General features: G+C 45.0%; 1 protein-coding gene across 1 annotated transcript in view; it reads right to left on the bottom strand.

Annotated features, from left to right (window-relative positions):
- Nucleotides 1–15,012, bottom strand: part of LOC124605367 (acyl-protein thioesterase 1) — a 141,608-nt gene that overhangs the window by 48,264 nt on the left and 78,332 nt on the right. Inside the window, exon 5 of the mRNA XM_047136996.1 lies at nt 14,358–14,604. Within this exon, the coding sequence (XP_046992952.1) occupies nt 14,358–14,604 (247 nt within the window). The remainder of the gene's footprint in view (nt 1–14,357; nt 14,605–15,012) is intronic.

Below are 15,012 nucleotides of genomic sequence, written 5' to 3'. Positions count from 1 at the left end.
TGAGAGGCGGTGGCACGGCCGCCATTGCAGTTGATACAGCAGGGAGGAGGAGGTGGACAGTAGCCCTCATGCGCATCCCTGCCACAGGTGACACATTTGGCTAGGTGTCGACAAGATGTTCTAGTGTGGTTGAAATGATGACACTGGTAGCAGCACATTGGGTTCGGAATGTACAGCTGGACTGTTGGTTGGTTGGTTTAAAAGAGGGGGGAAGGGACCAAACTACGAGGTCATCGGTCCCTTGTTCCTAATAAAATAATGCCACAAATGTGAGAATAAAGCAGATGTGACATATAACTCAAAACGGAAAGAAAGGAAAAACCACAAGAAAGAAGGAAAGGCAATGAACACTAAAAGGAACAAAAGAGGACAAGAAAACAACAGAGAGACACTACAAACAGAAGTGAGTAAAACAAGAAAGCAGATTACAGTGGCTGGCCAAGGAAAAGCCAGCCACTCTGCATCACATTAAAACCTCTGCCCTAAAAGCACTAGAGTGGAGGACACAGAGGAACAAAGGACACATGCTAAAACTTAGATCAAATGATAAAACCCATCCTCACGAATAAAACGTAAAATTATGTCAGCCAATGAGGCGCTGTCAGATAAAATGAGTGGCAACGAGCCTGGTAACACGAGATTTCATCACTGGGCAGTCAAAGTGGGACAGTGCATGAGAATATGGGCCACTGTCAACCGGGCGCCACACCGTCATTGGGGCGGGTGTTCACGGTGCAAGAGGTAACCGTGGGTCACCCAAGCATGGCCAATGTGGAGCCAGCAGAGGACAACTGATTCCCTGCGAGAGGCCTGCACGGAAGACTTCCACACATTCGTAGTGTCCTTAATGACACGCAGTTTGTTGTGCGTACTGTTATGTCATTCCGTCTCCCAAAGCCAAAAAACCCTACCGCGTAAGCCAGAATGCAGGTCAGGTTCAGAGATGCCCATCTCCAGAAGCGGTTTCCACGTAACCTGTTTGGCCACCCTGTTGGCAAGTTTGTTGCCTTGGATGCCGAAGTGTCCTGGGGTCCACACAAACACCACTGAACGAAGGGACTGGTCCAGGGCATAGATAGACTCCTGGATGGATGCCACCAAAGGATGGCGAGGGTAGCACTGGTCGATAGCATGTACGCTGCTCAACGAGTCAGTACACAGAAGAAACAATTCCTCGGGGCATGAACGGATATAATGAAGTGCACGAAATATGGCCACCAGCTCTGCAGTGAATACACTGCAGTCATCAGGCAAGGAATGCTGTTCAATATCGCCACTGTGGACAAAGGCAAAGCCAACATCACCATCAGCCATCGAGCTGTTGGTGTAAACCACTTCAGAGCCCCTGAACACTTCAAGCATTGAGAGGAACTGACAGCGGAGACCCGCAGGGTTAACGGAGTCCTTAGGGCCACACGAAATGTCCAGGCGAAGCTTTGGCCTAGAGCTACACCATGGAGGTGTATGTGAATGTACTTCGAGCAGAGGTGGTGCAGGGAAGGACTCCAGTTCAGACAGAAGTGATCCCATGAGAACCACAATCGTTAGCCCTGACTTGGGCTGCCTATGCAGGAGGTGAAATGCCCTGGCTGGAAAAATAAGACGGTAATTAGCATGTTCAAGAGAGCTATGAATATGTGCAATGTAACTGGCGAGCAATTGTGCACATCGGATCTTCAATGGAGGAACTCCAGCCTCCACCAGTACGCTTGTCACTAGACTCATCCTAAAAGCTACTGTTGCTAGTCTAACTCTGCAATGGTGCAATGGGTCGAGCAAAAGCAATGCTGAGGCGCCGCCGAACCGTAAATCACACTCCCACAGTCAAGGTCTCTGTAGAGCTGCAGCAGTGTGGAGTGATCTGCACCCCAGTTGATGTTGTTCAGGAAGTGGAGGGCATTGAGGTGCTGCCAACACTTCCATTTAAGCTGACGAAGATGAGGAAGCCATGTCAAATGAGTATTAAAAACCAGACCTAAGAATCGATATGTCTCCACTACAGTGAGTGGATTGTCATTAATGTAAAGTGCTGGTTCCGGACGAACGGTATGATGCCGACAAATGTATGAAACACATCTTCATGGCTGAAAACTGGAAGCCATGGGCTAGAGCCCATGACTGCACCTTGTGGATGGCTCCCTGTAGGCAATGCTCAGCAACACCAGTACTGGAAATGCAGAAGTCATCTGCATACAGAGAAGGTGAGACGGAGGGCCCGACAGCTTCTGATAGACTGTCAATGGCCACTAAAAATACACACACACACTCAATATGGAGCCCTGCGAGACTACATTCTCCTGGATATGGATGGAACTATGGGATGCACCAACTTGGACACGGAAAGTACGGAGCGACAACAAGTTTTGGATAAAAATCGGGAGTGGGCCCTGGAGACCCCACTCATACAATGTGGCAAGGATATGATGTCGCCAGGTTGTGTCGAATGCTTTACGTAAGTCAAAACAGATGGCAACCAGGTGTTGGCATCTGGAAAAGGCTGTTCGGATGGCAGATTCTAGGGACACAAGATTATCAGTGGTAGACATGGAGCCAGAGGGCCACGCGACTCCAGGACCCAAACCAACTGCCGACACGCCATACGTTCCAGCAGCTTACACCATTGTGATGGAAAGATGCCATCGCATCAGATCTGGTTGAAGAGGACGAGGATACGTCACTTGCAGTCAGAGGAGAAATGTTTAATCACCTGGCTGTGGATACCATGAGGCCCAGGAGATGTGTTGGGGCAATGTGCAAGGGCACTGAGGAGCTCCCACTCTGTACATGGAGCATTACAGGATTCATTGTGGCGTGTAGTGGAGGGGAGGACTTTCCGGCATGGAGCATTCAATGAGGCAGTTTACACCTCAGTCACCTGCTGCCACTGACTTATAGCCTGAGCAGTCTATATCCTTTTTGTCTGTGGGTCTGGCGAGCACTAGGTCCTCAGCATTGAAAACCAGACGCCAGAATCTCCACCCCATCCTCAGATGCAAAGCTTGTATGTAGCGGTTGTGTGGGTGCCACTGCAATTTCCTTGGTCTTAGGGGTCTTCCCTTTGGATTTCTGTCGCTGCTCGTTGGGTTTCCCCAGCTGGGAGGACTTCACTGGCTCAGTCTCCAAGACTGAGGATGAGCGTGAAGCCCTGCAACCGGCTGCTTTTGAGCTCTTCAGCCACTGGCAGGTGTCATATTTCCCAGTAGCAGAAATCTGGGAAGGGAGTGACCCACAGGACCCCTTCCTAGCGAGAGAAGCCAAAGAAGACTTACGCTTTTCCGGCTTAGAAGTGGGGATGGACGTCCCCGATGGTTGGGGGGGGGGGGGGGGGGGGGTGTTGCTCCCGAAGTAGGTGGTGTGGGCAACAGGGAGGGAAATGCCCCCCACCATCAAGGGGGCAGTGTAGTCTTCTGGCTTCGAGAGGTGACTGGGGTTGGCGGAGCTGATGGTGCCAGAACTGTTGTAGCGGCAGCGTAAGACGATGTCATACATACAGGATGCAGGTGTTCAAATTTTCTCTTAGCCTCAGTTTAGGTTAGTCGGTCCAGGGTCTTGTACTCCATGGGTTCCCTTTCTTTTTGGAGAATCCTGCAGTCTGGCGAGCAAGGCGAATGGTGCTTTCCCCAGTTGACAAAGATAGGAGGCAGGGCACATGGAGTATTGGGATGTGATGGGTGTCCACAATCTCGACATGTGACGTTGGAAGTACCGCGAGAAAACATATGGCCGAATTTCCAACACTTAAAGCACCGTATCGGGGGAAGGATATAGAGCTTTACGTCACAGTGGTAGACCATCACCTTGACCTTCTCAGGTGATGTATCACCCCCGAAGGCCAAGATGAAGGCACCGGCAGAAACCTAATTATCCCTTGGACCCTAGTGGACACGCTGGATGAAATGTATACCTCACCACTCTAAATTGGCGTGCAGCTCATCGTCAGATTGCAAAAGAAGGTCACTGTGAAATGATACTCTGGATCATGTTTAAGCTCTTGTGGGGCATGATGGGTGCAGAAACATCCCCCAGATTGTCACAAGTGAGTAACACCCGTGACTGAGCAGAGGATGCTGTTTTGATTACGAATGACCAAGATCTCATTTTGGACAATCCCTCCACCTCCCCAAACCTGTCCTCTAAACGCTCAACTAAAAACCGAGTCTTCATCGTCATGAAAGATTCCACATCAGCTCTCGAACATACAAAGTACTGGGGAGAATAAGATCCGCTGCCATCCTTAGCCTGACATTCCTCCCATGGTGTGGCCATGGAGGGGAAAGATTTGGGGTCGTACTTCTGTGCGTTGAATTGAGCACGTGAACACTTAGAGGCTGCTGGTGTTTCACCACCAGCAAGAGATGATGGACTACGCTTCATAGCGTGTCATCTGCCCTGATGCTACCCACTCTGACCAGGGGGCCTCCCAACAGGTGCCACCCAGCCGCAGCAAAGGCCACCTGGCAGGATGGCCATTGCCAGGAGTCCCGATGCCCCTGGGGGATGGTCATCTACCCCTTGGCATATGTGGGGAATTAATGGCGCAGGCATCAGCAGAGCAATCCCTGTGTGGTCAGAGGGCTACAACCAACAGGGTACATGGCAACCCCACCACAACGGACTGGCTACTGCGCTGGAGATCAGGTGCTAAGAAGTCCATAGTGACACCACAAGGAACCTTGATGCAGGGGGAAGGGTCTTTGAATCATTATGTTTATGTTTTGTAGACGTTGACTGGGGTGATTGTTCACACCTCCTGAATGCCTGACAGGGGGACCAATCGGCAATTTGGGAAGGTTGCAGCTCAGGCAATCACCCCTCCCTGGGCCTGGCCTGTACCATGGGGTACGTGCGAACCCTACCTGTAGACCCGGGGCTGGGAATTACACATTACCCAGTCACCTGTTACGTGTCAGATGCATGTGCCACCCTTCAGGAGTGCACAGGGAGGAAGAAGAAAAAGAGGAAACTCAAACGATGAGGCGGAGGAACGAGAGGAGAAGGGAAACAAAGAAAGGAAAATGAAGCAAAAAACAAAGGTGAGACTATAACATCCCAGACATGTTCCCCAAGTGAAGGGAAAAAGAATAGCAAGGGGACAGACATGCAGCACGGAAGGGAAAAAATGCTGCAAAGGTTGAGGCCCATGGTAGCCAAGCACGAACCCGCCAAAGAGTAGCGAGCCCCCTGAAGAGCAGCGAGCCCCCTGGAGGGTGGGGAATGGGGTGATGGGGAAGGAGAATGGGCCAATGATGAACGTAGCCATGTAGCCACACCATATGGTGACACATTCGTCATACGGAGGAACTCCATACACAGTGACTGGAGATGAAGATCCCCACACTCGGCAATTGTATGTGTCCACTTAACCTGTCAGGACCAGGGCCAGCCCTCATCAACCTCAATTCTTGCAAGACAGTGGAGAGTGAAGTCAACACTTTGCGGTGCGTCCTGTGCTTCGAGCTGTTGTACGATATGGATCTCATACGGATACAATTTTTGAATGGTTCAAAGCACCTTCCATACAGTGGACCACAGGATGTTCAACTGTCATGATACAGCATGTGCACTGCCTGATGACTGGGAATTGCATGCATCATTGTCTGCCACAGCAACAGCGAGTTCATCACTCTCCTGTTGGGCAAGTGGTCGTTGCCTCTTTCCAGATTGACGCCCAGTTTTCCAGCTGATTCGAACTACTTCAACATGCTCCGCACAGTAAGTGGAGAAAGAGGACCCTTCCATAATCCTTTCAGTTGGCGATATTCTTGAAGTGCAGCTGCAGCATTATTATTGTTTTGATAATAGAGCTTCACCAATAATGCCCTCTTCCTTTTGTCCAAGCTCATGTTGACACATCAACAAGTGCCTTGCAACTGGTCACATGTGGGAGAATATGTATCACGATGACTGATCATGGCACCTGGTGGCCATAGTTGAAACTGGACAGTGGCGCTGTGAGGCACGGAAGTCATGCACCCATATTCTTGACATTAATGCTACCAGGTTTGGTACTTGTAAGGTAATTAGTTTCTGTGTTGTAGCTTGCTAAATAAAGCACTCCGTCATCAGGCCACGAGTGGCCCATTGGGACCATCCGACCGCCGTGTCATCCTCTGAGGAGGATACGGATAGGAGGGGCATGGGGTCAGCACACCGCTCTCCCAGTCGTTATGATGGTATTCTTGACCGAAGCCGCTACTATTCAGTCGAGTAGCTCCTCAATTGGCACCACGAGGCTGAGTGCACCCGGAAAAATAGAAACAGCACATGGCAGCTGGATGGTCACCCATCCAAGTGCCGGCCACGCCCGACAGCACTTAACTTCGGTGATCTCACGGGAACCGGTGTATCCACTGCGGCAAGGCCGTTGCCAGCTTGTTAAATAGAGAAAATTTAATTATAACCACACGGTATGTTACACAATACACTGACAGTGAAACACATGTTACGCACAAAATGTGGTACCATGTATTCTCATTCGAATATATTATGCTGATACAGTTGTTGTTGTGTCAGTGTTGTAACCTCACATAAAAATGAATCAAAGATATCTCACCAGGTAATACACAAACAGCTCCTGAGCCAACTCAAGTTAAAACCAAGATACGTATACGATGGACAACACATCCTGTCAGGGTTGCAAGTAGTGAATAGTGAAGCAGGAGAAGTATGACGGTGAGTCAAATGAAAACCTTAAATTTGTTATAACAAATCGAAATTTCGCGCCGCTTTCCTGTAAGTTGGTAAGCATGCTACCAACAGCGTCCAGAATGGCCTGTCGGTGGCAGCATAGTGCAGATGCACACATACCGTCGCAGTATCAATATAAAGATGGCCACCCCACTTGCGACTTGCACCAGGGAAGAACAGCGTTCTGTTATTTGGTTTTTGTGTAGTGAAGGTGTGAAACCTGTTGAAATTCATCGACGAATGAAGGTTCAGTACGGTGATGCATGTTTGTCACAGCACCATATCTACAAATGGAATACGAAGTTTGCAAATGGTGTGACTTCAACGGAAGATGCTCCTCGTCCAGGTCAGGCACAAAGAATTGTGACCCCACAGAACATTGCAGCAGTTGAAGCCATAGTGACCGAAAACCGCCGAGTGACACTGAATGACATTGCAGCATGTTTAAAGATTAGTCATGGGTCAGCACACTACATTGTGCATGATGTGCTCCAGTTTCACGAAGTCTCTGCGAGATGGGTGCCACAGCAGCTGACTCCTGAAATGAGAGAACGACGTGGTTATGCTTGTGAAGAACTACTTCGGCACTTTCAACGAGAAGGTGATGGCTTCCTTGTAAGAATCGTTACTGGGGAGGAAACCTGGGTTCACTTCCACCAACCGGAAACGAAGACAGCGAGCAAGGAATGGCGCCATTCCTTATCACCAAAACCAGAGAAGTTTCGAACAGAACCATCAGCAGGGAAGGTTATCCTGACTCTCTTTTGGGACAAAAAAAGGCATCATTTTGGAGCATTACATGCCTAGAGGGACCACTGTCATCAGTGCATCATACACAGATCTCCTAAAAAATTATCGGGGGCCTGCAATCAAATCAAAGCGACTTGGATTGCTGTAAGCAGGTGTCCCTTTGCAACATGGCAATGCAAGGCCCCACACTGCCCATATAACAGTTGCAAAAATCACAGACCTGCACTTTGAGTGTCTTCCTCATCCACCATATTCACCAGACCTTATCCCAAGTGATTCCCATATGTTTGGACCACTCAAAGACACAATGGGAGGAAAGAAGTTCCAATCTCAGTGCACGAGTGGTTGCGCGGACTACCAAAAGAATTTTTTCTAAAGGAATTTATGCACTTTGTAAGTGCTGGAGGACTAGCATTGAGTGTGGGGGAGATTATGTTGATAAGTGATACAGCTTTGTACCACTTCTACATAACAAATAATATTTTTAAAAAAATATTTAAGATTTTCAGTTGACCCACCCTCGTAGCTGGCTGTACTTGCAACACCATGCATTATTTCAACAAAGAACACAGTTTCATGCAAACGGCAATGGGCTTCAATAAGCACACTTATGTTTCACAAACAGTAAGTATCTGTGATGACTCAGACCCTTGTCTCTTAATTATAAATGAGTAGTCTGACTGTTGAATAAGTGGGGGAATAATACCATGTTGTACAGGGTGCCAGCCAGTCAGGAATATTTTTGAGGTATTGATTAAAAAATTAATTTCAAAGGCCCATTGAAACCTTTACAAGGTTGGTTTGTGGGATTAAAGGGACCAGACTGCGATTGTCATCGGTCCCAAACCTTTACAAGTTTTCTCCCAGAGCAACTTATGTTGTGCCTAAGTGACACAAGTTACCTGTCTTTCAAAACCGAGGCAGGTCTGTCCAGTTTATTTATTTATTGTTCCGTGGGACCACATTAAGGAGAAGTCTCCATGGTCATGGAATGAGTCAATAATGAAATTACAACACGATTGTAGAAACAGATAAAATGAAATATAAGAAACATATTCAGGCGACACGTCGTTAGTTTAAATAAAGAAAATCAAGAATGTAACACTGGAATTTGCTTAATTTTTTAGCTCTTCCAGGAGCTCCTCGACAGAGTAGAAGGAGTGAGCCATGAGGAAACTCTTCAGTTTAGACTTAAAAGCGTTTGGGCTACTGCTAAGATTTTTGAGTTCTTGTGGTAGCTTATTGAAAATGGATGCAGCAGAATACTGCACTCCTTTCCGCACAAGAGTCAAGGAAGTGCATTCCACATGCAGATTTGATTTCTGCCTAGTATTAACTGAGTGAAAGCTGCTAACTCTTGGGAATAAGCTAATATTGCTAACAACAAACGACATTAAAGAAAATATATACTGTGAGGGCAATGTCAAAATTCCCAGACTGTTGAATAGGGGTCGACAAGAGGTTTTCGAGCTTACACCACACATAGCTCAAACAGCCCGTTTTTGAGCCAAAAATACCCTTTTTGAATCAGAAGAATTACCCCAAAAAATAATACCATATGACATAAGCGTATGAAAATATGCGAAGTAGACTACTTTTCGTGTTGAAATGTCACTTATTTCAGATACTGTTCTAATGGTAAATAATGTGGCATTTAGTTTCTGAACAAGATCCTGAACATGGGCTTTCCACAACAGCTTACTATCTATCCGTACACCTAGGAACTTTAACTGTTCCGTCTCGCTTATAACATGTCCATTCTGTCTGATTAAAATGCCAGTTCTTGTTGAATTGTGGGTTAGAAACTGTAAAAACTGAGTCTTACTGTGATTTAGCATCAAATTATTTTCCACAAGCCACGAACTTATTTCATGACCTACATTATTTGATAATGTTTCAATATTACACACAAGATCCTTCACTACCAAGCTGGTGTCATCAGCAAACAGAAATATTTTTGAATCACCTGTAATACTAGAAGGCATATCATTTATATAAATAAGAAACAGCAGTGGCCCCAGCACCGATCCTTGGGGAACGCCCCATTTAACAGTGCCCCATTGGGACTGAACATCACTACCACTCTCAATATTGCGGAGAATTACTCTCTGCTTTCTGTTCTTAAAGTAAGAGGCGAACCAATTGTAAGCTACTCCCCTTACTCCATAATGTTCCAACTTCTGCAGTAATATTTTGTGGTCAACACAGTCAAAAGCCTTCGTTAAATCAAAGAAAACACCTAACATTCACAACCTTTTATTTAATCCGTCCAAAACCTCACAGAGAAAAGAGACTATAGCATTTTCAGTTGTTAAGCCATTTCTAAAACCAAACCGTACATTTGACAGCAAATTATGTGAATTTAAATGCTGCAGTAACCTTGTATATACAACCCTCTCGATAACTTTAGCAAATACCGATGGCATCGAAATAAGTCTATAATTATCAACATTATCCCTGTCTCCCTTTTTATAAAGTGGCTTCACTACCGAGTACTTTAATCGGTCAGGAAACCGACCACTCCTAAAGGAAAAGTTACAGATATGGCTAAGTACTGGGCTAACATACATGGAACAATACTTCAGTATTCTGCTAGATACCCCGTCATATCCATGAGAGTTCTTGGTCTTTAGTGATTTAATTATTAACTCAATCTCCCTCTTGTCAGTATCATGGAGGAGCATTTCAGGTAACAGTCTCTGAACACTTTTTTCTACGAGCGCTGTATGATTCCCTGTTGGGACTAGGTTTCTATTTAGTTCACCTGCTATATTCAGAAAGTGATTATTAAATACTGTACATATATGCGACTTATCAGTAACACGGACATTCCCACTACGCACTGATTCTATATCCTCGACCTGTCTCTGCAGACCAGCCACTTCCTTTACGACTGACCATATGGTTTTAATTTTATCCTGAGACTTAGCTATTCTATCTGCATACCACATACTTTTTGCCTTCCTAATAACTTTTTTAAGCACCTTACAATACTGTTTGTAATGGGCTATTGCATTTAGATTGTGACTGTTTCTAACGTTTTGATATAATTGCCACTTTGTTCTACAAGATATTCTTATACCTTTAGTCAGCCACCCAGGCTGCCTGTTTGTGCTAGTACCCTGTTTTGAACGTTCTAACGGAAAGCAACTTTCAAAGAGCACGAGAAAAGTCTTGAGGAAAGCATTATATTTATCGTCTACTGTATCAGCACTATTAACATCTTGCCACTCTTGTTCCTTGATAAGGTTTACAAAAGTCTCTACAGCAACTGGATCAGCTTTCCTAAAAAGTTGGTAACTATATTTAACATGTGTTGCAGCACAAAAATCTTTTAGACTTAAAATTTGTGCATCATGATCTGAAAGGCCATACACCATTTTGCTAACAGAATGCCCTTCTAGTAATGACAAATGAACAAAAATGGTTGTTCTACTGTTCCCTTGCACTCTCGTTGGAAAGAATAAGGTTCGCATAAGATTATATGAATTAAGGAGGTCTACCAGCATCCTTTTCCTTGCACAGTCACTTATACAATTTATATTGAAGTCACCACATATAACTAACTTTTTGTGTTTCCTATAAAGTGAACCAAGAACCTCCTCTAGCTTTAGCAAAAATGTTGTGAAATCGGAGTCTGGGGATCTATAAATAACAACAGTAAGAAGTTTAGCTCCACTAAATTTAACCACACCTGCACAACATTCAAACACCTTTACAGTGCAGTACTTTGAAACATCAATTGACTCAAATGGGATACTGTTTTTCACATACATGGCTACTCCCCCACACCGCAAAGAGCTCCTAGAAAAGCTGCCAGCCAACCTGTAACCTGGTAAAGCTGCTGACAAGAGATGGCCTGAGACCTCTGCTGAAACTGCAAGCAAATTCACGCCATTGGTTTTATCCAACATCATGTGTGGGATACAGGTCACGTGTGAGGACGCTGTAGTGTTCTGCAGTGCTGAACACAGTTGCCTCTCTTTCTCTTGTAATCCAGACCTCGACCAGAACAGACGTCTTTTCGGAAGGCAGAGCCTCTGGCTTCCCCTTGTGTTGTCCATTTCAATTAATTGTTAGACCTCCTAGACTTGCCTAAACCTGGTAACTTCCAACCCTAGACATGCCCCTTGTACACCATACATTGAAATATATCCTCTTTATTGTACCTAATTTCCTGTTTTGTCCTGCAGCCCTGGATGCCCATTCTCAAGTCCTGACCGCTCGACCTCCTGCACACTGCCGTCACGAGGCATATGTAACAACCTTCTCCCCCACACCCTGACAAATACAGCACAATGTGTTTGGAATGTGTTTTTAATTGTATGTTGCTGCTGGCGGATTTCACCATCAGTCTAACATGCAATCTGCAATAACAGTGCAGCAATGGTGAATCATTATGCACACAGTATATATTTAATATTGTCACCTAGTCATTGTCACCAGCTCAGAGATGGCTGCAGAGAATACAATCACAAATAATGTATCAGTAAGCTGGTGATAACCACTATCGTACAGCAACTGTGAAGTCAGTGATTTTGTGATTTATCCACAATCCTTTGACGCCCTACGTATATTACTTCAACAGCTGAATGTATCAGCCCATTTTAGTTTCTTGAGAGATATGCTGCCTGTACTGCGTTAAGAAGTGTCCCTAGCAGTTCACCAATTGTGTCGTTCATGTATGCTTGTAGTCCAGTGCACAGAAGTTTGAATATACACTGGTTTCTGGCCAACACCTTCCCAAAATGTGTAAAATATAAATGATCCTGGTGTCAAACCAGCTATTCGGCAGGATCCACATATTATTGGATAACTTTACATGCTCACACACCAAGGTGTTACTAAGCATGCACTGCTGCTCCTCTCTTACCCCTATGAGCAATAATATTTTAAAGACGTTCTGTAATGCCAAATACAAGGGCTATTCAGAAAATAGGGAATGTTTTGGCATAAAAAAAGGGGGGGGGGACTAAGTACAAGAAATACATTTTATAATATACATCTGAAAGAGTGACTGATACACTACTTTTCCATATAGTCACCAAACACATTGAGGCACTTATCATAGTGGTGGACAAGCTTTGAAAGACCGCTGTAAAATTCTGCCGCCTGAGACTTCAGACAGTAAGTCATGCCCGCCTGGAGTTTCGCGTCATCATCAAAGCACTGCCTAGCAAGCCAGTTCTTCATCTTGGGAAACAAGTGGAAGTCGCTTGGTGCAAGATTGGGGCTGTAGGGTAGATGAGGGAAAGTTTCCCATTTGAATGAATTGAGGAGTTCTTTAGTGCGGTTTGACGTGTGAGGCTGGGCATTGTTGCGCAAAAACAAAATTTTGGACGTCAGCTTTCCTTGGCATTTGTTTTGAAATGCTCTTCTAAGGCTGTGCAAAGTTTGACTGTAACGGGCAGAATTTATGGTTGCTTTATGTTCGAGAGAATCAATAAGCAGCACATCTTGCCTATTCCAAAACACCGTCACCCTCAACTTCCTTGCTGACAAGGTTTGCAATTTTTTTTTTTTTTTTTTTTTTTTTTTTTTTTTTTTTTTTTTTTTTTTTGGGGGGGGGGGGGGGGGGGGGGGGAAGACCTTGTGTGCCCCAGTCCATGGACTGTAATTTTGTCAATTGACGTGTTTCACCCCCCCCCCCCCTTTGCTGTTCTTTATGGTGCTCTGTAAGCATTTTGGGCACCCATTGTGGTAGCCTAGCTTTTGAGTGACAATTTCAAAAAACAAAGTCCGTGAAACTTTTAGAAAAAAAAGTGAAAGCTCCATTATTGTGAAGCGACGGTTTTCATGAATTGTTTCATCAACTTTAGCAACAAGATCGTCAGCCACAATGCTCGGGCGTCCACTCTTGTCTTTATCATGAACATTGGTTCGGCCATTTTTAAACCGAATGCACCATTTCTGGACGAAAAATTCACTCATTACATTGTTTCCGTACACTTTGCACAGTTCACGATTAATTTCTATAGTTTTTGGGTTTTTTGCCAACAAAAACCGTATCACAGATGGCAACTCGCAACGGGCAGGATTTTCGATTGCAGCACACATTTCAAATTTGAACACGCACATACCAAAATACACGTGATTGGTGCATGCCTAGTGGTGTCAGATGGAAACATTTCCTACTTTCAGAATAGTCCCCGTACAAAACTCAACTTTTAAGTCTGTTATTCATTTGGCAGTCTGAACAAAACATATTACCTCACACTGCATACAGTACTTTTACTGATACAAAGTTTACATTTCAAAACAACACACTGAAATGATTCATGTGTGCAAACTGAAGTGACAGAAGAAAATTTGTACCAAGGCTGAGATTCCAACCCTGGCCTTCTGCCCACTAGGTCGATGTGCTGACCACTATGTCATCCTGGCACAGTGGCTTTGTAAAACTGCATGGAATACCCTAGCAGGCCTCCCTCCTCAATGCAAATTCCTAGGAAGGCGCAGCTCACTAGGTATGCCTGGATTTCAGACAGGATCTTCCGTTTCGTTTGATGCTGAGGTGCTATTGCAACACATTTGGAAAGCCTCTGCAATGCTTTTCGAGTTTGAGGACATACCTAGTGAGCTGAGGCATGGATAGGACTTTGGAGTGAGGAGGGTGGCATGCTAGGGTAGTCTGTGCAGTTGTGCAAAGCCACTGTGCCAGTGTGGTGTAGGGGTTAGCAGATCTGCCCAGTGAGCAGGAGATCTGAATTTGAACCCCACCCTTGGAACAAATTTTCATTTGTCACTTCTGGCTGCATCACAGATGTTTGAGATGTGATTTCGAAAGGTCTCTGCAACCATATAGTTCCATTCGGTTAATAAACAGAAGGTCTCAAAATCCTTCAGCTGCTGACGAGATTTTGTCCCATTAGCTACTTCAGACGATACATGCCAGGATAACTACAAAGTAATCAACTTACAGCTGGAAACTGCTTGTGAAGAGGTAGCCAACAAGAGAGAGCTATAACTCCTGCCAGTGGTTTTGGAAACTTGAGAGCTGAATATAGTGCCAAGGCACCTCCTTGTGAGAAGCCTCCCAGGACAATGCGATTTGAAGGTATACCAGCTTTTACTTCCTGTTCAATCATACCGTGCACTAATTCTGTTGCACGTTTTATACCTTCTTCATCCTCAGGCCCATTTGCATCCAAAGTTCGTAGATCAAACCTGTGGAATGAACTAATTAGTTTTTATGCAAAACATATTGAAGAATATTTGTAGCAAAAAATATATTTTCTAAATTTGAAGTTAAGTAGGTAAAAGTTTCAAATGTTTGAATGTGATTGCTGGGGAATTGAGAAACCACCTAAGCAGCAGGGTATGAAAGGGAGGTGTGTAGAGCCACAGAGTGGAATTTTGGGAAAGGGCAGTAAGGAATTAATGACGGTGACAGTGGACTGCTAGGGAGTGGAGCATAGGACATACAGTGCGAACTTTGATTTATGCTGGGACTCCCTCACTGAGGTACATAATCACCTTTGCAAGTTGACTTCCATAATACGTACCTTTTCTTTATACACCTCTAACATTTAGCAATAACGAACAAATAATACTATACAACACCCATTCTTTCTG

This window comes from Schistocerca americana, chromosome 3 (assembly GCF_021461395.2).
Source record: "Schistocerca americana isolate TAMUIC-IGC-003095 chromosome 3, iqSchAmer2.1, whole genome shotgun sequence".
Taxonomy (NCBI): domain Eukaryota; kingdom Metazoa; phylum Arthropoda; class Insecta; order Orthoptera; family Acrididae; genus Schistocerca; species Schistocerca americana.
The sequence above is the reverse complement of the archived record's forward strand: the minus strand, read 5'-3'. Positions and strand labels throughout refer to the sequence as shown.